At 37.8% G+C, this 20726-nt stretch overlaps 1 protein-coding gene across 1 annotated transcript in view; it reads left to right on the top strand.

The window, feature by feature from the left end:
• The window catches only part of LOC136265006 (myosin-IIIb-like), a 120443-nt gene that overhangs the window by 12428 nt on the left and 87289 nt on the right, over nucleotides 1-20726 (top strand). Inside the window, exons 2-5 of the mRNA XM_066059767.1 lie at nucleotides 5291-5356; nucleotides 6012-6130; nucleotides 10128-10236; nucleotides 10285-10387. Of these exons, the coding sequence (XP_065915839.1) occupies nucleotides 5291-5356; nucleotides 6012-6130; nucleotides 10128-10236; nucleotides 10285-10387 (397 nt within the window). The remainder of the gene's footprint in view (nucleotides 1-5290; nucleotides 5357-6011; nucleotides 6131-10127; nucleotides 10237-10284; nucleotides 10388-20726) is intronic.

The following is a 20726-nucleotide window of genomic DNA, read 5'->3' as shown; positions in this document are numbered from 1 at the left end:
ACGACCATCAAATACTTCAAATTCATTAACAAAGTGGGCAACTGACTGGATGATGGGTTTCACAACAAGAGCACTTTTACATGCAAAATAGAACATAATTATCTTGGAATCTATCTCCACCACAAACTATCATGGGATCCTCATATCAATTACACCTGTAACAAGACAAATCAACTCCTTGGATTCTTAAAAGAAAACCTCCATAATAAACCATTAGAAATTAAAGAACTTGTCTACAAACAATTGCTCTTACAATATTATTCAGCCATCTGGACCCCTATCATCAGACAAGTATTAATGATTCAATACTGCACCACTTGCTTTGTTTTAATAAACCCATGGCATAGATCTAACCATAACTGTGATAGCATCACAGAAATGTTAAAATTATCTTAAATGGCCTACACTTCAAAATAGAACTTGAGAACAATTGCTAGGCTCGTCTTACTTTTCAAGATTGTCAAACTTAGTAGTAATACCTGATTGCTGCCTACCATTACCAACTCCAGTGTCATAGACTCATGCTCAGCATCCTCTAGCGTGTTGCCCCTGGTGGGCTTTGCTAATAATAACTGATGTAACCATAGGCAGGTACTTATTATTGTTTTCTTATCTGTATTAATATTGTAAATAATCATAAACCACAATAGTGGGTTCATAATAGTGATCACCCATGTTTTTTGCAAAAATGCTAATAGAATGCACACCTAAAAACCACCTTGAAAAGCATCCTTCAACTCAAAACAATCCTCCAGTGGTTCTTTGCAATGAGTTTTGGTCCATAAGTAAGTATCAAGTGGAAAGGAAACAGTACATGTATTTTAGACAAAATTGCCATTTGTTCATCATGAACCACGGTAGTGGTTCATAAGTAGAGATCGCAGATGTTTTTGACAAAATCCTACACATGTCACACCTAAACACCGCCTTAAGAAGTCCCTCAACCACAAAAGAAGCCTTAGAAGTTAATTTGGAAGAAGTATAGGTCCACTATCAAAAGGAACCAATTTTTTCCACAGGGTTAGGCAAAATGTGAGTACTTTTTATAAAAAGTAAACAAATTTGTGTAAAAATAATTTAAAAAATTAAAACATGGGGATAGAGATCGCTGAAAAAAGTAAAGAAGCAAGATTCAAACAAGCCAGCATGTTATAAACACAAATATCCATTGAGTCCAAATAGAGATCTCTGTATGTTTAACATGCTGGCTTGTTTGACTCTTGTTTCTTTACTTTTTCAGCAATGTCTATTCCCATGTTTTAATTTTTAAATTATTTTTGCACCAGTATTATTACTATTGTTCATTCTTTCACAGGAATAGTGAAGTTTACAAGGAGAATGCTGGGATAAAAAGTAGCAAAGCTTGCTGAATGGATCATTATGCACTTCCATGACCTATTTTTGATTTTGTAATTAACAGCCCAAAATGGGGCTGTTTCTTCTCGCCAAAACGTGGGGGTCCGCAACTCTGAAAAATCCTGTACGGGATTTCAAATCTTTGTGATTTGGCAAGATTTCAAGCAATTTATGGCAAGGTTTCACAGCATTTAAAACATTTAAAATCTTAGATATCCAGAATAGTAGCATCACATGATATGTAGTATATGGAAATGCATGGAATCCTTTCTCGAGCTTAGATTTTTGAACTTCACAAGAGTTGTGATGATGGTGGACATAGCATACACGATGCTGCAAATACAAAAATATACAGGAAATATGTGGAACTTTACAACAATTTTCAGAGATTTCAGATTTCAAAATCAGAGATTTTAATAATATTTCAAAGAGGGCTGTATGAAATTTCAAGGGGGTTATGAACCTCTCGCCAAAGCATACAAAATTGTGCACAGAGTTAGGTTTTCTGGTGTGTGCTGCTTGTTGCTAATAAAATTGCCAGGAAACTTAATCTGTGCTGAAGACTCCAGTGCAAAGTAGTTTTTTTTGCTCCATTATTATTGTACATAGGCAGATTAAATAGTCTAATAGAGCATTCTCATAAATGTTCTAATAATGCAGTCAAGTGTATATCTGATAACAACAATTCTTGCACTGAATTTGGCACCTATTAAAGGCACTAATAATGTACATTGCTCATATTAGGAGACTCTGTATGCACAATGCAATTTGATCAGCATCAATTGTGTACTGAAATGTTGACGACATTACTATGCTGAATGCAAAATTACGCTATTCACAACAGTCTTCATTATCAATAAAACAAATCCATAATCCATTACTGGATTAATGAGAAGTACATAAATTAGATAAATAAAATTGAAAATTTTAAAAGGGAGAATAGAGATTGCTAATAAAGTCATGAAATGTGAAGGTATTGCTGGGGGTGGTAATGTAAACCTCAAATCCCTATTTTGACTCATTTCAAAATGACAAAGCATGTAATGAAAGATTTATGACAGAGAGTCAAAATAGGAATTTGTGGTTTACAATACCACCCAAGTGATCCCTTCTTGTTTCATGGTTTGTTGTTTTTCAGCGATCCCTATTCTCCCTCTTAAAATTTTTCAATTTCTTATTTATCTAGTTAATATACACTTTTAAATGGTTCATAAAACTTGTTTAACCTAAAAGTTCTGGTAATCATTGAATACAGTTCTTCATAACACCAGCAATTTAAGGAGACACTTCACGGTAAACTCTATAGATCTTGTAACTTTAGACACAGTGTCTTTAGCACTGCAGCTGACAGTATGATGTAGTATAGGTGCCAATAACAACTGCTGTGCCACATCTACGTTACCACCTGACAATCCACCATAATATATACTACAATCTATAATGTTGCTATAATTATAATGGTGACCTTGTGTTCTCTTTCTAACAAGAACACCAACAGTAACACGTGCAAAAGCTTTTTTACCACATTTTGACACTTTTATTTTCATATTGCACTTGGTACAAAGTGCAATATCTTCACTGCATTCTACTTTTGCATTTCATTTTCTGCAGCTGGCATACATTTCAATGCTAATGACTGCCACCATTTCTCCCTCAACAATCTTAACTTGCCTGCTACCATCAAATACATCTTTATTCACCACATCACCCATCTAGCTACTTTCTGGATTTCACTTTTATTCCCAAGTGAGACATACTTCATACTTTTAAATGACCTAACAGTTACATTCTTTGATCTGTAGGAATTTTTCTTCTTTCAACACATTTACTTGTTCCTCCCAAGCCACACCTCTGCATAAATCAGTTTTATCTGCAAAAACTACTCTTACTTTTTACGATTAATACAGTACCCCATTTTCCTTTAACTTCTTTACAGCTAAAAATTGACTTCACCTATCCAGTAATGTTTAGCTAATTTTTTTGATTTCTTCAGCAGTAAATTTCTTCAGTGAGTATTTCAAATGCATCATCTAGCCCACTTTCACACTGCACTTGGTCACTGCAACCTCTTGTCCTTTGTAGGCTTCCTCCATTTAGACTAGGCTTAGAAATTTTGTCTTCTTCCCGTCACTAAGATTTGGTTCAAATTATTCCGTTTCTACGCACTTAAGGCTGACTTTAATAGGTGAAACATTGCCAACAACAATTCTGTGAACTGTTGCTTGCTTGCTCTCTTCAAGGCCATCTTCAAAAGCCCTTACATGTATACGTGTACCTATATACTAGGTGTGCGACAACAAAAATACCTGTTCTATGCATGTGCACATCAACTTGCTGATTTGACACTCTTTCTGTACTGCACTTTGGTACGTTATCTACAAATTACATCGTCTTGGATGTAGTAATTATTTTATTGTATCATAGAAAGCATCGCCATTGAATGTAGTTATTTCTTCTGTATTGCATGAGTACCAACTAAGAAGAGCCAGTCACACTTTTGTGGGTGCAGTATTCAATAATGAGGATTCTAGAGATGATTCCTATTTTCCAGTGATCCCAGAGAACATGATCATAACTTTGTGGATTCAGCCTGATATAATCCTTGGCATTTCACAGAGGATGATGAACATGATACACAAGCATTTTAAATCCGATGCTATCCCACTGGAATCTGCAACAGACATACCTCTTATAGCGATAATTGTAATTGCTATGTATAATTAGCTTAGTACCATTCCTCCAGCTGTACATTAATTAGAATAACACATTCTACGCATTTAAACTTAAATCCAGTGCTGTTACTAGCTAGCCTTGCTTGTTAACAGCGTACCACATATATAAAATTGCAATTAGTCAAATACTAACTCAAGCTTGCCCCATGATGCTGCTTAACATCTGTCTAGTTATGATGCAGATCGAACCTCATAGCTATAGACAGGTTGCCTTATAAAGGCGTAGTTGCCTCAACTGTAATCTTTCTGTGACACTCCCAAGTTTTGTAGGTCAAACATGTACTACAGCCTATGGTGGTGACAAACATTTTGCTTTGTTGCATGCTAGTCAGCTCTTAATATGGCAAGTATATTATAGTTTAAGGGTTGAGTTATAGCATATCTTTAACTTCACATCATCAAAATGTGAACATTGATCTAATTGTAACAAACAAATAATCACCTGTTTTATCAGACTATACCATTATTAACTGTCCTATTAATATGGTTAACTCTCTATATAGTAGATATCTTAGAGTCACAATTTTGAATAATCTCACCTTGAGTAAACTCTGTTACCACCAAACAAAGCACATTCAGTTTGAAGTGCTTTTAAAGCAATGTTCAACAGCTGTGAATCAAAGGTTATATTTGACCTATAGTTGAGTACACATCAGTTATCTGGTCCCCACATACGAGTTCTGATATAAATGCCTTCAGCAAAAAAACTACTTGATTTGTGTAACAACCATGCTTCAGGAACTGAAATGGAACTTCGGCACTAAGACAATAGAACTTAGTCCAGTTTGATCTTGATCTATAAATTTGTGGAAGGTGACTTTAACTCCTGTTTGTTCCTTCTGGAACACTAGCTAGAGGTTATCAACTAAAATTCAGACAACTACAACAAGAGTTGATTTTTTCAGTACTCTTTTTTGCACCAAACATGAAAAAAATTGACACGGCTATCTAATCAGTTAAGATGCCTATACTCACGGTTATCTATTGGATTTTTAAATACCCCATTAATGACTAAACTTCAATGCATGACATAGTCTAATGCATATCTAACCCAGAAACTTGTTTTGATTAAATGCTATCATAGTGTTTTATTTGAGTTTTAATTGTGTAGGAGTGACTGAAGCATGCAATGTGTATAGTGAAGAATCAAGTGTGTCTGATATGTATGAACTATCACATGCTGTATATACTGCTCATTGTAGACCTATGTTGGTGATATTCTTGTGGCCATTGACCCCTTCAAGCAACTATCCATCTATGACAAAAAGGTTAGTTTTATAAAAATGTATTACTATAATTGTGATGGTGTTGGGCTGCATGGAGTTCACAAGAAGGTCAGTTTGGGGATATAATTAATGATTACTCACTTGAAAGTGTCAAGTGGCCATGACCACAACTGAAATAACCCATTCAGAACAGTAGAACACATATGTGTGAAATTGAGCATGGCAGTTTGAAGGGGCTCACGTTCAACTTCTTAGTCTCCACTAGTCCTCCCTGCTATCAATCCTAATAGTTATATAACACTTGCATGCACACTGAAATAGTACTTTACCTGTTAATTAGAGCAACTAAGAAGCACAATTATTCTAGAAGGATTTTAAAAGCCATACATGCTACTTGGTGGACATATGATAGAATTTCCCAGGGTATTAAATAAAAACTTGGTGTAGAAGATTTCCAAAATGGCTGTAGGTAATAGTGTAAGTCTAGTTCTGATGTGTAATGGTTGAGAGTGGTGTACAAGTAATATTTTCCTTAGGCATACTGTGGCACCCTCTTGGCTCTGTTCTAGCTTTTACATCTTCTCCTTTGTGTATTGGGAGAGATTTTTATTTGTTATTGATTTTGGTAATGGCAAGTGTTGTTGTGTGGTCTTAAGGAATGGAGACTGATTGCCTTGTGGTGTTTTTCTGTTTATAGCACATGACCAAGTACAAGAATGTGGCAAGAAATCAGAACCCTCCACACATCTATGCCGTATCTAATGCTGCTTACTATCAGATGGTCAATTATAACAAGCACCAATGTTGTGTCATCAGGTAACTAAGGGATACATATGCATGCATGTATATGCACTACACTTGAATGCACACTACACAAACACGCACACACACACACACACTAGCACACAAACTATACTCACACGTCAGCTAGTGCACTTACAAAATGGATGTACTTAACTGGCTTTTGCTAAGGAGTCAATTTTTTACCTGCATGACACATGCTCTGTATTTGATATATGTGAGCATCACGGCAAATTAGTTTGCACAACCTCCAATTTTTTCTCAGCATTGTCTACAGTGTCCAAGGAATGGATTACCAAAGTTTTAGCTATTGTGGTGAGTAGTTCTGGAATTATAGCAATAGACAGTGGGAAGAGCAAGGAAATCAATTTGTACAGCGATTGTGCTGAAAATAAATTACAGGCCTTTACATTCATTGACAATGATTTTGTTACCACATTGTAAACCAATGCACATGACATGAATACCATTGGGGTTGCAAAAACAAAACAAAGATTTTTGAGAGCAGACAAATAAGACGTATAGTTTTAATCAAGAGTTTATAATGGTGTAGGGAGAGTGTCAAACTACACTATACCCTGTGAAAATGAGCCCTTAAAGTCCTATGGCATCATTCAAATGACTTGGTGATTTGTGTTTATTGGTGACTAAATATAAGTGCAGTGGGCGTACCATATATGTTGAGAGACTGAAGCTACAGAGTGAAAGAACAGTGTACTCGAGAAAAGTATGGCACAATGCGCTGAGGAACTTGGTACAAAGAGAAAGACACAGTCAACTAACCTGGAAAGCCATAGATATCAACCTCACATGTGACATCTTAATACAAGATTTCATCATGGTCACCATTCTCGAAACTGATAGTGAAAGTGACACGTCTAGATGGGGTTTTAGCCATAGGGATTCAATGTGGACCACCCGACCAAACTAGGAATGTGTTAAATCTGGGAAATCAACAGCAGTCAGATTTACGAGAGGACACAAAGATATGCGGGCTATTTTACGGGCTCATTTTTCATTCGGTATAGCAAAGTTCGATACTCTCCCTACACCATTATAAACTCTTGCCTTTAATCAATTTGAGTCTTTCTTCTTTGAGTAATGGCTCAATAAAAACTTGCATGCATATAATTTTTTTGTGATATGCGTAATTTTATGATTTTTTTTCTCAAGATGCATGCTTGTGCGAACTATGCTGAGATAGTTACATATCAGTATGTTATAATGTTTAATGCTGTTGTGTTGAATTGATGTAGGTATTCTTGAAATGGTGATCAATGTAATGTGCATATCACATTGGTTTAGGGAAATATGTTTGCTTTGACTGTGAATATTTATCTTATTTTATTGACACAGGGTCTAGCTTTTCTTACCTCTAGTTAATTTAGTAGGGAAGTAGTCACACAGCACAAAACTTAACACGCATAGTGTATATTTACGATCCTTTATACATACTGGTACACACTGTGCATATCACACCACTCAAGAGAGTGAATCCTTGTTATTGAGTTATGATTGCCTGACAGCATCAGTATGGATAGTGCTAAAAGCCGGAACGGAACCAATTGGGGCGCATACCTTGTAGAAAAATCATTTTTAACAGACTTTGCACCGCTTCCAACTGCCACATAGTGACTAGAATTGTACTAGAGTTAGTTTTCTTCTACTGTACTTATAGTAGAATTACTTCCTTATCATTCTAAAAGGTAAACTACTGTAGTATTTTCATGTTATAGAGCAGCTCAGGTATTATCGACCACCATGAGTTTTCGGACACGATATTTCCTGGAAGAACAATGAGAGCCGATCATTTATGACACTGTTATAAAGACCTATGATTATAACCTCCATGTATAAAATTTGAAAGGATTTGGTTATATAGTGTGGCTACAGTGACCTTCGAAAGCCACTGTCCAAAAAAATGGATGCTCGGACAAATCATGTTCGTTCAGATGCCTCCATCTCTACCCTTCCCATGCAATGTATATGCTATTGTGTGGTAGTGATTGGTAGAGCTATCCTTGAGCTATCCCGGGATATAAGCAGATTAGATTTTTATGAACTAAAATTGCAGCTATCACTTTTTCCCAGACATAGTAACTTGACAGATCGTTGGACACAAAAATGCAATTATAATTTCGGACTCAGTAACTTATTGTGATTATTTTGGAATTTTTCGAGTTTAAGTATATATAGCACTAAGTAAGAAACATTTGAAAACAGCTATTTAGGTACTTGTATAGAGTGATATTTTATCAATTCGAGATGGGAATAGTAGTTACTTCATATAGCTACAATATGTTGGGTCTACATAAAATTGCTCAAACTTAATAATTTTATATATTGAAATTATTTGAGACGTGGGAGGTCAGAAATAAACCACAACAAATGCACAGGGGGTCGCCACTGCTTAATCACCTCGGTGAATGTTCTAATAGAGTATATCCAATGCTATAAATTAAACTTCATTAATAATATTGCACCTTTATGCGTATACAGACAATGTCTATAAGGGTACCTTAATTCAACCAGTAAAACTGCATTAAATTAGTATACTCTAATAGAACAGTCACCACAGCAATTAAGCAGTGGCTACCTCCTTTGCATCGTTGTGATTTATTTATGACCTCCCACATCTCAAATAAGTTCAATATATATAAGTTTGAGCAATTTTATGTAGCTATTCTAGGCCTAATGTATTGTAGCTACAGTACGTAACTATTATTTCCATCTCGAATTTGATAAAAAGATCACTATACAGGTGCCTAAATAGCTGTTTTCAAATGTTTCTTACTTAGTGATATATTTAAACTCGAAAAATGCCAAAGTAATCACAATAAGTTGCTGAGTCCGGAATTATAATTGCATTTTTGTGTCCAACGATCCATCAAGTTACCATGTCTGGGAAAAAGACAATAGCTGCAATTGTAGTTGATAAAAATCTAATCTGCTTATATCCCGGGATAGCTCAAGGATAGCTCTACCAATCACTGCCACACAATGGCATATAAGTTGCATGGGAAGGGTAGAGATGGAGGCATCCAAAGGAACGTGACTTTGTCCAAGCATTCATTTTTTTGGATAGCGGCTTTCGAAGGTCACTGCAGCCACACGATATAACCAGATCCTTTCAAATTTTATACATGGAGGTTATAGTCATAGGTCTTCATAACAGTATCATAAATGATTGGCTCTCATTGTTCTTATAGGAAATATCGCATCTGAAAACTCATGGTGGTCGATAATACCTGAGCTGCTCTAGTTATGTCCAAGCCTTTAGTAACAGTGAAGATAGTTTTCTGAACTGAGTCTGCCAGCATTAGCAATAATGTACGAGAGTTAACCACAGTGTATGTTAGTGGCTGTGACTTATATGTTTACAAAACTTACAAAACGGACTGCCCTTGCCACCACCCCCAACACTAGGTGTTAAAGTGTTGGACAGCTGGAAATACCAGCAATCAAACTTACAAAACAATAGTTTATCAGGTAAAATGATCATTTTTCAGCATAGGTAATTGTAAAATGCGTTCTTGCTGTGGGCATTAAATAGAAACTTTGAGTGAGCAATTTCTAGCATGCCTACAAGTAGAAGAAAAATAATTGTATAGCACAGTTCTAGTTACTATGTGACAGTTGGAAACGGTGTACAACCTGCAAAAAAAACGATTTTCAACTTATAGCTTGTCCCGTTCCGTTCCAGCTTTTAGCACTACCCACATCAGACAGGCAGGTAGTTAGTTAGTCAGTTAGTAGAAAATTCTGTTAAATATATATATATATATTAAAATTCTGTAGCAACTTATCAAAAATGTTTTTGGGTTTAACCAAAACTTCCAAGGCATCATGAAGGTATTGTGACGTTGGTTTCTAGTTGATTTTTTCATGAGAAAGTGCCAACCACCACCATGCATGATCTCTAATGTGCAGTACTATACCATGCTGTATGATAAGTTGCTCCAATAGAGCACACAGTCTGTACACAGTGAGTTTTTTTGTGATCCTATTTTAGTGGGGAGTCAGGAGCTGGGAAGACAGAGTCGTGCAAGTATATCATTGCCCAGTTGGTGGAACTTAGTCAAGGCCAAACTAAGACAATGCTAGAACAGAGTATCATAAAGGTGCAAGCTCACATTGTGTTTATGACTCATACTAGTGATCTTTTATAGGTTAATCCACTATTGGAAGCTTTTGGTAATGCCCAGACCTTATTGAATGACAATTCCAGTAGATTTGGCAAGTACATTCAGCTAAAGTTCCGCAATGGTCAAAGTAAGTCTTGAGACATTGTGTACTTGCTTGGTGTCAAGGAATTTTGAAGAAGAATGCAAGTTAGGAATGAGAGTTAAGAATGAAGTATCTAGATGTTTGATTTGTAACAGATAGACTATTAACAGTCCAGTCAAACCCATTGTGGTTACTACATTACATACCATATACAGTATTATGTGTTAATTAGAATGGGCCAACACTTTTTGAAGGGTTTGATGAATGTAGTATATAGATCACAGGTCACTAACTAGTTAGTAACTCCACCGCATGTCTAGATAGTAACCTTATTAAGCCTCCAGACATCAAAAGAAATTATAAATTTTCTAATTCAAAGAAGGCTACAATAAACTTGGTGAAGTATATTGGTATGTATCACACGGTCATTTGCTGTCTGCTTATGTGTAGGTAACAAAAACAGATACATATATGTGACCAAATTTTAGAAAATCACCCTTATGGGCGCATTTGACACATTAAATATTTAGTTATGAAGCCGTTAAATTCCTACCCAATTAAAGGTAGAATAAACCATAGATACCCTGAATTACAAGAAAATTTATAAAAATGTTTGAAAAGTGCTTTCTGCTATTAACAGCACCATGCTAGTTTCAAAAATTTTAATTGTTTCAGGCGTGACCATAAGGGTGGTTTTCCAAAATTCAGTTACATATTTTACATCTACTAAGACACACGGTAGCGTGTCGTGCTGCCTAAGAAGCCGGCGCGCAACACCTGTAAGTATATTAACAGGAAGAACGAAAATGCAATTTGCGCACCTCCGTAGCTCTGTGCTGCCTTAATGAAACAAGATGATTTTTGCTGTGGACACGTCCTCCAACTTCAGCACTCCACATTCCAAACTTGAGCGAAATCGCTTCAAGCGTCCCCGAGATATGCGACTTCAAAAATTGGCTTAGTTTCTTCATTTTTTTTTCTTATTTTTCTTCCTCTTTTCACACACTTACAAAAACTACTATAAAATGCGAACGCCATATCCGATTGCCTTGAAATTTGGCACACAGAAGGGGGTATAAAGGCACATCTCTGTACCACCTTTGGCTGGAATACGATAAACAGGCAAAGTGTTATGAGCGATTATTCACGAAAAATAACACCAATATGTTGTCACGCCTACAGAGTAAACCCGCGCATGGGAAGAAGCTGAAAATCGGTGGGTGAATAGGTTAACTATTGAACCTCAAACCTTTTGTGGTTTGAAAGAAATCGAGGTAAAAACCAGGAAGATACAACGAAAAAACCAACTGTGTTAACAATTATGTAATCGAGATTAGCTAATAAAAAACGACTGCTTACCACGTCTACCAGATAAACCACTTGGGGTAATGCTTTGAACATCGTTGTAAAGATGGAGTCATCATCTTAGAAAGGCTCTTCAATGGTGTAGAAGAATCATACTTAAAGCCACGGAGTTATAACACGAAATCCAACTTGGTGTAGCAAGTGCGCGATCGAGATACTCTAATAGAGCAGTCATCCTAATAGAGCAGTCACCCTGAAGAGAATTCAAGAGATCAGATAGAAACAAGTAACTTGTATAGAGATCAGCTACAAACAAGTCACCCTGTGGAGAGATTAGCTACAAACAATTCATCCTGTAGAGATATTAGCTAGAAGAAGTTACCTTGTAGGGAGTTCATGCAACTATGGAAAGAGATAGTTCAGCTAGAAGAAATTACCTTGTAGAGTTCAGCTACAAAGAAACCACCATGTAGAGAGGTCAGCTACAAACAAATCGCCCTGTAGAGAGATTAGCTAGAAGAAGTTACCTTGTAGAGAGTTCAGCTACAAACAAATCACCTGTAGAGAGTTCAGCTGCAAACAAATCACCTGTAGAGAGTTCAGCTGCAAACAAATCACCTGTAGAGAGTTCAGCTACAAACAAATCTCCCTGTAGAGAGATCAGCTAGAAAAAAATTTCCTTTTAGAGAGTTCAGCCACAAACAAATCACCCTGTAGAAAGATTAGCTTGAAGAAGTTACCTTGTAGAGAGTTCAGTTACAAAAAAAACCACCATGTAGAGAATTCAGCTACAAACTAGTGACCCTGTAGAGGCATCAGCTAGAAGAAGTTACCTTGTAGAGAGTTCAGCTACAAAGAAACCATCATGTTAAGAGTTCAGCTGCAAACAAATCACCTATAGAGAGTTCAGCTACAAACAAATCTCCCTGTAGAGAGGTCAGCTAGAAGAAGTTTCCTTGTAGAGAGTTCAGCTACAAACAAATCACCCTGTAGAAAGATCAGCTAGAAGAAGTCACCTTGTAGAGAGTTCAGTTACAAAGAAACCACCATGTAGAGAATTCAGCTACAAACTAGTGACCCTGTAGAGATATCAGCTAGAAGAAATTACCTTGTAGAGAGTTCAGCTACAAAGAAACCATTCTGTAAAAAGCTCAGCTGCAAACAAATCACCTATACAGAATTCAGCTACAAACAAATCACCCTGTAGAGAGATCAGCTAGAAGAAGTTATCTTGTAGATAGTTCAGCTACAAACAAATCACCCTGTAGAGAGATCAGCTAGAAGAAGTTACCTTGTAGATAGTTCAGCTACAAACAAATCACCCTGCAGAAAGATTAGCTAGAAGAAGTCACCTTGTAGAGAGCAAAGAAACCACCATGTAGAGAGTTCAGCTGCAAACAAATCACCCTGTAAAAAAATCAGCTACAAATAAATCACCCTGTAGAAAGCTCAGCTAGAAGAAGTTATCTTGTAGATAGTTCAGCTACAAACAAATCACCCTGTAGAGAGATCAGCTAGAAGAAGTCACCTTGTAGAGAGTTCAGCTACAAAGAAACCACCATGTAGAGAGTTCAGCTGCAAACAATCACCCTGTAAAAAAATCAGCTACAAATAAATCACCCTGTAGAAAGATCAGCTAGAAGAAGTCACCTTGTAGAGAGTTCAGCTACAAAGAAACCACCATGTAGAGAGTTCAGCTGCAAACAAATCACCCTGTAAAAAATCAGCTACAAATAAATCACCTTGTAGAAAGATCAGCTAGAAGAAGTCACCTTGTAGAGAGTTCAGCTACAAAGAAACGACCATGTAGAGAGTTCAGATGCAAACAAATCTCCCTGTAGAAAGATCAGTTAGAAGAAGATACCTTGTAGATCATTCAGCTACAAACAATTCACCCTGTAGAGAGAGCAGCTAGAAGAAGTCACCTTGTAGAGTTTTCAGATACAAAGAAACCACCATGGAGAGTTCTGTAATAAATATATGTATTATATATATAATTTGTACATTTACTGATAAAATCAGAAATATTTAAAGTACATCTGCTTTATCTTTTCCTGTGGTAAAGAAAAAAAGATAGGTTAATAAAGTCTCAAAGCCGGCCATAGGCCGGCTTTGGGGTATACAAATACAAAAAGAAGTGAAATCTAATCCAAAACAGCCAAGCTGTAAAAAAAGAGTGCGGCCCTCAAAAATGCTATGGTGAAAAAAGATGTGAAATGGCTGTGATGGTAGGTTAATGGTAAAAATTTTAATAACAGCAATTCAGGTGAATTTTGGTGCCGTTTGGTCTTGGCACAAAATTCACCTGAATTGTCATTATTAAAATTTTTACCATTAACCTACCATCACAGCCATTTCTTGGCCGCCACTTTGGATTTCACATCTTTTTCACCATAGCCTTTTTGAGGGCTGCACTCTTTTTTTTTACAGCTTGGCTGTTTTGGATTAGATATTATTTACATACATATTTACATTACATATAATTTTATTTTAAAACAGGTACGTACTTTGCAGTTGTTGTCCTCTATTTTGTAGAGTTTCACTTTCAACCTGTCTCACTACATGATTATTAATATTCTTATCCAATCAAGTGGACCTTCTATGACCTCCAGCCACACCCACTATTGTGATGCAGCCACTCCCACTTTTGTTCTACAGCCATACCCACTAGTTTGGTAAACAATTAGTTATTCAAAATTTTCAAGGGCTTTATTAGTAAAATAAGTTGCACAGGAGCAGTTCTAGAAAATTTGCTGACTGGTTTCCAACTCAAAGGCAGAAATCAGGGGCAGGGTCCATTCTGAGACATTTTAATTACAGCTGTTTTAACTAAAATCACCCTAATAAATTGTAAATCTTACCACTCTAGGTCTTTACAGAAAGATTTAATGCATTATCAAAGAGTTGCAGAAGTCTCAATTGCTTAATCAATAATTATTTTAGAGGCACTCATGTTCAAGGCTTGGGAGAAGTAATTTCGTGCTGGAGAGAATCAGTTTACATAGTTTGATCACTAGAAGTTACTATCTTTTAGTAATACACCTCATTTTAGACTTAAATTTTGCTTACTGTTTTATTTGATTAAAAAGCTGACTGGTTTCCAAAAACCAGGAAAATCATACCTAAAGTTGCAGGTTGCCTCAATGTGGATAAAGCAAGGGTGCTAACATACATACCCTTTGTTTTATCCATTCAGCACTTGTGCTGAATGGATAAAGACCTAGACTTTCAGCACTTGTGCTGTAAAGCCTTAATAAATGAACTAATATCTATCTGGTTCCACATGGGGTACTTTAAGATAACAAGTCACTCTCTAGAGTTCCTATGGATACATATACATGAAATTGACAAGGAGAAAACACCCTGATCACCTGGCAGACTTCTGTAAATGTTTGAGCATTAATCGAATGGCTGCAGGTTTGAGGCTGCCCAGGTCCAGTCATGGATTTTTTTTCTCCTTTCTCCACCTATTTAAACACACTTTCTGTAACAACTTTAAACAGGCTGTAGGACCAGGTGTCCTACATACCTTCAGCACTTGTACTGTAAAGCCTTAATAATTAAATAAATAAATAAATAAAATGTAGCCCACATCAGCGGCGGAGGAAGTAGTTTATATGAGGGGGGGGCTGGGCTAACCCAGACTTATTTCTATAGTTTGGTAAGGTGAGACCAAAAAAAAAAAAAAAAGGTCACAACCAACTGACAAGAGCTTTCCACCTCACCAGCTACCATTTCTAGCTGATAAACTACATAAAAATCCTTACATAACTCGCTACACACTGACTACTTTATTAGAGTGATTGCTCTATTAGAGTATCTCGATCTTTATCACGGTTTTCAGCCCCACTCCAAGAAAGATAATTTCGTTGTGATATCATTCTGAGGGGGGGACTTTAGCCCCCTAGCCCCCCCCCCCCCCCCCCCTTTCCGCCGCCTATGGCCCACATCTTCCAGCTAGGATACAGAGTCAGTATCCCTTCAATAGTAGTTCTTTCTAAGTGTATATACCTCTCTATACGTACGAGTAAAAGTGGGGATAATACACATCCTTCCTGGTGTCTTCAGTTGACTTGAAAGGTGCACCATCCCTCATATTTTGGAATGGAATGGATGCATATTCTTTAGGTTCAGTTACAGTATGAGTGATTACAGTTGTTAAATGGTATTCTAAAAATTACGAGGATACTTGTTACCGAAAACTGACTCACTGGGTAAATAATGTCATGCCAAACTTACTTATGATCATTTATTTGACACAAATATAAAATAACTGGCCTAAATACAATGAGTTTAGTTCTCTCACACTTGCTCATGTACCTCTCCCCCTTCTTTAAAGATGGTATACACTAGGGCCATCTATCTTCATTTAATGAGCTGGCTTCTGGATTGTTCTCCCAGAATGGGACGTCACTGGTTGACGTCGCTGTACCACAGTCTTTTGAGAAGGATCTTCCTGCTGATGATTCTTCTGTGGTGTTGACCTCTTCTTAATCTTTACTCGACGACAAGCCTATTAGTGTGCCCTATCTAATGATAATAGCTGTCTTTGAATAATTGTCACTTGAGAGCCATGATCCAGAAGGGCTTGGGTTTTCACTCCATCAACTGTAATACACTGGACCAGATAGACAAGGTGCCTCACTTGTGGAGTTATCTTCCATAACAACTCTATGCCATAAAAGTTCTGCTGTCTCTGTTGTTTGGTTGTCATTCAGATTCCCTGATTCATGGCTCTCATTTATTGCAACTGTACCAACTGTGTGATCCTCTCAGGTGCCTGACGGGCAATACATTACAATGTGTCCTTTGTTCTGACACTTGTAACTTTTATAACATGGGTATTATCTTGGTACTCAACACATGTACAATGCGACTACTGTATCTAAAAAGTGTCTAACATTACATCATTGCTACAATACATAATAACAATTATAGTCTGTGTTACAATACTCCCCTCTCAGATATTTGCGTCCTTGCAGTTACAAAGTCAGTGAATCTGGAGGGCACTCTGTGTTTATGTTGAGGCCTTGTTGAGGTGGAAGTAGCAGTTGGCAGATCAGTACTAGGGGGAGCTGGTCTTGCAACTGATGTGGTGCTTGCAGCAGAGGTAGCAGGACAACTGGTGTCCCTTGTAGGAATTTCTGGTGAAGAGGTGGTGTAGCTGCAGCCTGTGGAACTTGGCCTTTTAGCACACCAGAATAAAGTGTAGAACTAGTGGCAAGGGTGCCTGCAGTGGCTGGAGGAGATGTTGGTGTTCCAAAACAATATTTTAGGCAATTATGGTGAACAATCAATATCTTATTGGGAACCCCCAGCAGTTAAATTTGGTAGTTTACTGGGCTCAGCTTTTCAACAACAGTGTATGGACCACATCATAAGGAGGCCAACTTCTTTGTTCGACCAGTTGTCACGGCTGGAACATAATAAAGCCATACTTGATCTCCAATTGTGAATTTCGTTAGAGTTGTGTGTTGGTCATATCTGGCTTTGTTGCGCTGATGGGCAGTTCTGATACTTACACAAATGTGGGAACACACAGTTTTCAGGGAACGATTTAAGGAACGCACAAAGTCAGACACTGTAGACTGTTTTTGTGCACTTGCAGCACCAATCATGATCTCAGCTGGTAACACTGGTGAACGACCAAACATAATGTAGAATGGCATGTAGCCAGTAGTTTCATGGATGGCAGTCCTTTTTGCAAGAAAAAAATTGGGAATATGCCTGTCCCAGTCCTGCTGGTTGTCATTAACAGTTTTGGTCAACATTGCCTCTAATGTGCAGTTAAAGTGCTCAACCTGAGCATTGCCTTGTGGATGGTAGGCTGATGTTCTAGTTTGAGTGATCCCTAAATTTTTGCATAGCAATGAGATGAGATTGCTTGTGAGATTTGCACCTTGATCACTGTGTAAAGTGGACGGCATGCCATACCTGCAGATTACCTCATCTGCTAACACCCTGTAAGAGTCTCACTGTCTGTGGTCTTAAGGGCAAATGTTTCTGTTCACTTACTGAAAATAGATCTGTCACAACCAGAATGTACCTGTTTCCTTGAGATGTCAGTGGTATAGTGGACCCAAAATGTCCCATGATATTATGTTGAATGGGTACCTTGTCTCAACTGTTCCAAGAGGTGCTTGCATAGCAGGGGTTGGTGTATTACGCTGCTGGCATTGTGAACATTCTGAAATCCAAGTCTGTACATCTCCTTCGTAGCCTGGCCAGTAGTATCGGGTAAGCTAAGATTGGTGGTGTCTGTTTTAAAATTTAAAAAACCAGCTGACATTTGTCATTCCATTGAAATAGTTGCTTGGACTTCCTCTGGATTTTATGCAATGGCTCTGCAATCTGGGCATAGTTCTTAATGAATCTCCTGCAATAATCACTCAGACCCAGGAATTGCTTCAGTTCTTTGGTATTACTAGGAAAGGGATACCCAGTAATTGCTGAGTTTTTTTCATCGTCAGGTTTAAATTCCTTCCTTACAAACATTGTGTCCTAGGTATCGTACTTGTTGAAAAGCTAGGTGGAATTTAGATGGCTTGAGCTGCAACCCTGCATCACATAAGGCTTGAAAGACCCTACTTAAATGTAGCAGATGTTCCTTAAATGTTGAACTGGAAACAATTCTATCATTGAGATAAACATTCCTCTTTAACCAAACCTGCAAGAATGCACTCCATTAGCCTCTGGAATGTGGCAGGTGCATTTGTGAGACTAAATAGCATTACATTACATTCAAAGTGGCCTTCCAGGGTTGAAAATGCTGTCTTCCCTTTATCGGTCGCTTCCACCTCCACTTGCCAATATCCAGAGGCTAAATCCAAGGTAGTTGAGAGTTGAATCAATTCAAGGGAGAGGATACGCATCACGACATATTACTGCATTTAACTTGTGGTAGTCAGTACAAAACTGCCAATTACCATCCTTCTTTTATACCATTACAATAGGCGAGCACCATGGGCTGCTACTGGGGTGGATGATATTGTTGTCTAACATATGGTGAATCTTATCAGAGACAATGCCCTTTAAAGCTTGGGGTATTCTACGGAGTGGCTGACGAATTGGAGTTGCCGAGGTAGGTATTGCATGTTTCATTACTGAAGTATGACCAGTAGGAATACGTCCCTGGGAAAACACGTGCGAATAGCTGGCTAGCAGCTTGGTCAGCTCTGTTTGTTCATCTGGTGTCAGATGAGAAAGATCAATGCCATCAGGTAGGGTGGTTGAATTCACACCAACGAGGGGGCCAGTATCAGATATTGATAAAATGTTATGCCCTGGTGTAGCAGTAGCAACCCTGTAAAAGGTTAATGAAGTAGGGCTTGTGTTCATGACTTGCTTTGACAGTGGGTAAATGAGCAAGCCAAGGAAAGGTGGGTAGGAAGCTTCGATGAGGGTTCCACCAGCACACTCCAAACTGCATTATTTACTGGGTCCATTATTCCCACAATCAATTGCACTGTATGACCAGGTATAGTAATGTTTGCTGGTGCTGTTATAATCATGTTATCATCCATCGTAGGACTGATAGGGTTCAGTTCCTGGTTAATGGGAATGGTGAATTGTTGCTGCCTATGAGTCTATTGTAGCACACAGTTTCTACAATCAACAATTGCATTGTACCTTCTTAGGAAGTCAGCATCCAGTAGACAAGATACAGTGAGGTCCTGGACGGCAGTGAACTTGTGTGTCACAGTAATCTGACCCATCAAAACTAAAAGTGTTACTTGTCCTTTAATCTCTAAGGAGTGCCAGTGGCACCAACTGTTGCTGCAGTGGGACCTCTAATTACAGTACCATTTGGTACCATCATGTGATGGATGACAGATATAGCTACACTTGAATCTAGTAAAAATTCAGCTTGCTTATTATTGATACTTCCATTAACATAGAAAGTAGCAGAGGCAACAGACATTCTCACTGTCAGAAAGTGGATGTAAGCTAAGGGCATGGCCAGCCACCCATCCTCCTGGCTGGCCTGTTGTAGTTTAAAGGACACTGCCATTTAATGTAGCCAGGTTCACCACAAAGCCAACAATGCAGTTCATTATTATCACGCTGCCTATCTTGATGACACCCACTATCAACAGATCTACCAGAATAGTATCCATAATACTGCCATGAAGGGATTTGGTGCTTCTGGGTTGTTTCTAGAGCTTCTAGTCATTTCACAGTCTGGTCTAGTGATTCCTGATACTTTTTTGGTACTGTATTGGGTGGCTCCTGAGCTGAAAGCTTGTGACCAATTACAGTAATTTCTTGAGTGGATTCAGATTCAGTAGCGAAATTAAGTGTATATTCAATATCCTCAGCGTCTTTTACAGCTTGTTCCAGTGTTTCAGATTTCCCTTTTAGTAACAGTCGACGTCAAATTGGTGGTAGCAACCCAGTCAGAAAACGCTGCAGAAGAATAGCTGAAGTAAGTTCCTAGGCCTCTTTTAATAGTGTTTTAAGGGCTGTCACAAAATCTAATACTTTCTCTCCCAGGTTCTGAGATCGTGCTATAAACAGCTGACTTGATGTCAAAGGGTCACACGCTAATCTGGATTTCGTCAATAGGAAAGTTTTTAAATTCCCACGGGTCTCATCATTTGCTTCTACATAAGATTTTACTAGTTTACTTCTCAGTAGCGTACATTGGTAGAACTAGTTTCTACCTGTCTGCATTCCACTCTCTAGCCTTTGCCACCAACTAAAAATGTGTCCATACATAATTAAAGTCTTCAACTATTATCTCTGAGATCCAATGCCACCGTTGTGTACCACCTGTGGGTTGAATCAAAATGAACACAACATGTTATTCAAGTAATGCAACTCGCCTCTCAAGGTACGACTGTATTGCCACAGTACCACAGCTTTTTTGTGATGGATTACTACAGCTATCCCACTCCTGTTACCAGTATAATGTGTGTATTATCTTGGTACTCAACACGTGTACAATATGACTACTGTCTCTAAAAAGTGCCTAACATTACATCATTACTACAATACATAATAACATATAGTCTGTGTTACAATTGCCTCTTCACTTGACTCAGACGACTGTTCTGTGATTAGCTCTGGCATGTGTAGT

The sequence above is a fragment of the Dysidea avara genome, chromosome 8, assembly GCF_963678975.1.
Source record: "Dysidea avara chromosome 8, odDysAvar1.4, whole genome shotgun sequence".
NCBI lineage: Eukaryota > Metazoa > Porifera > Demospongiae > Dictyoceratida > Dysideidae > Dysidea > Dysidea avara.
This window is presented reverse-complemented; position numbering and strand designations above follow the sequence as displayed.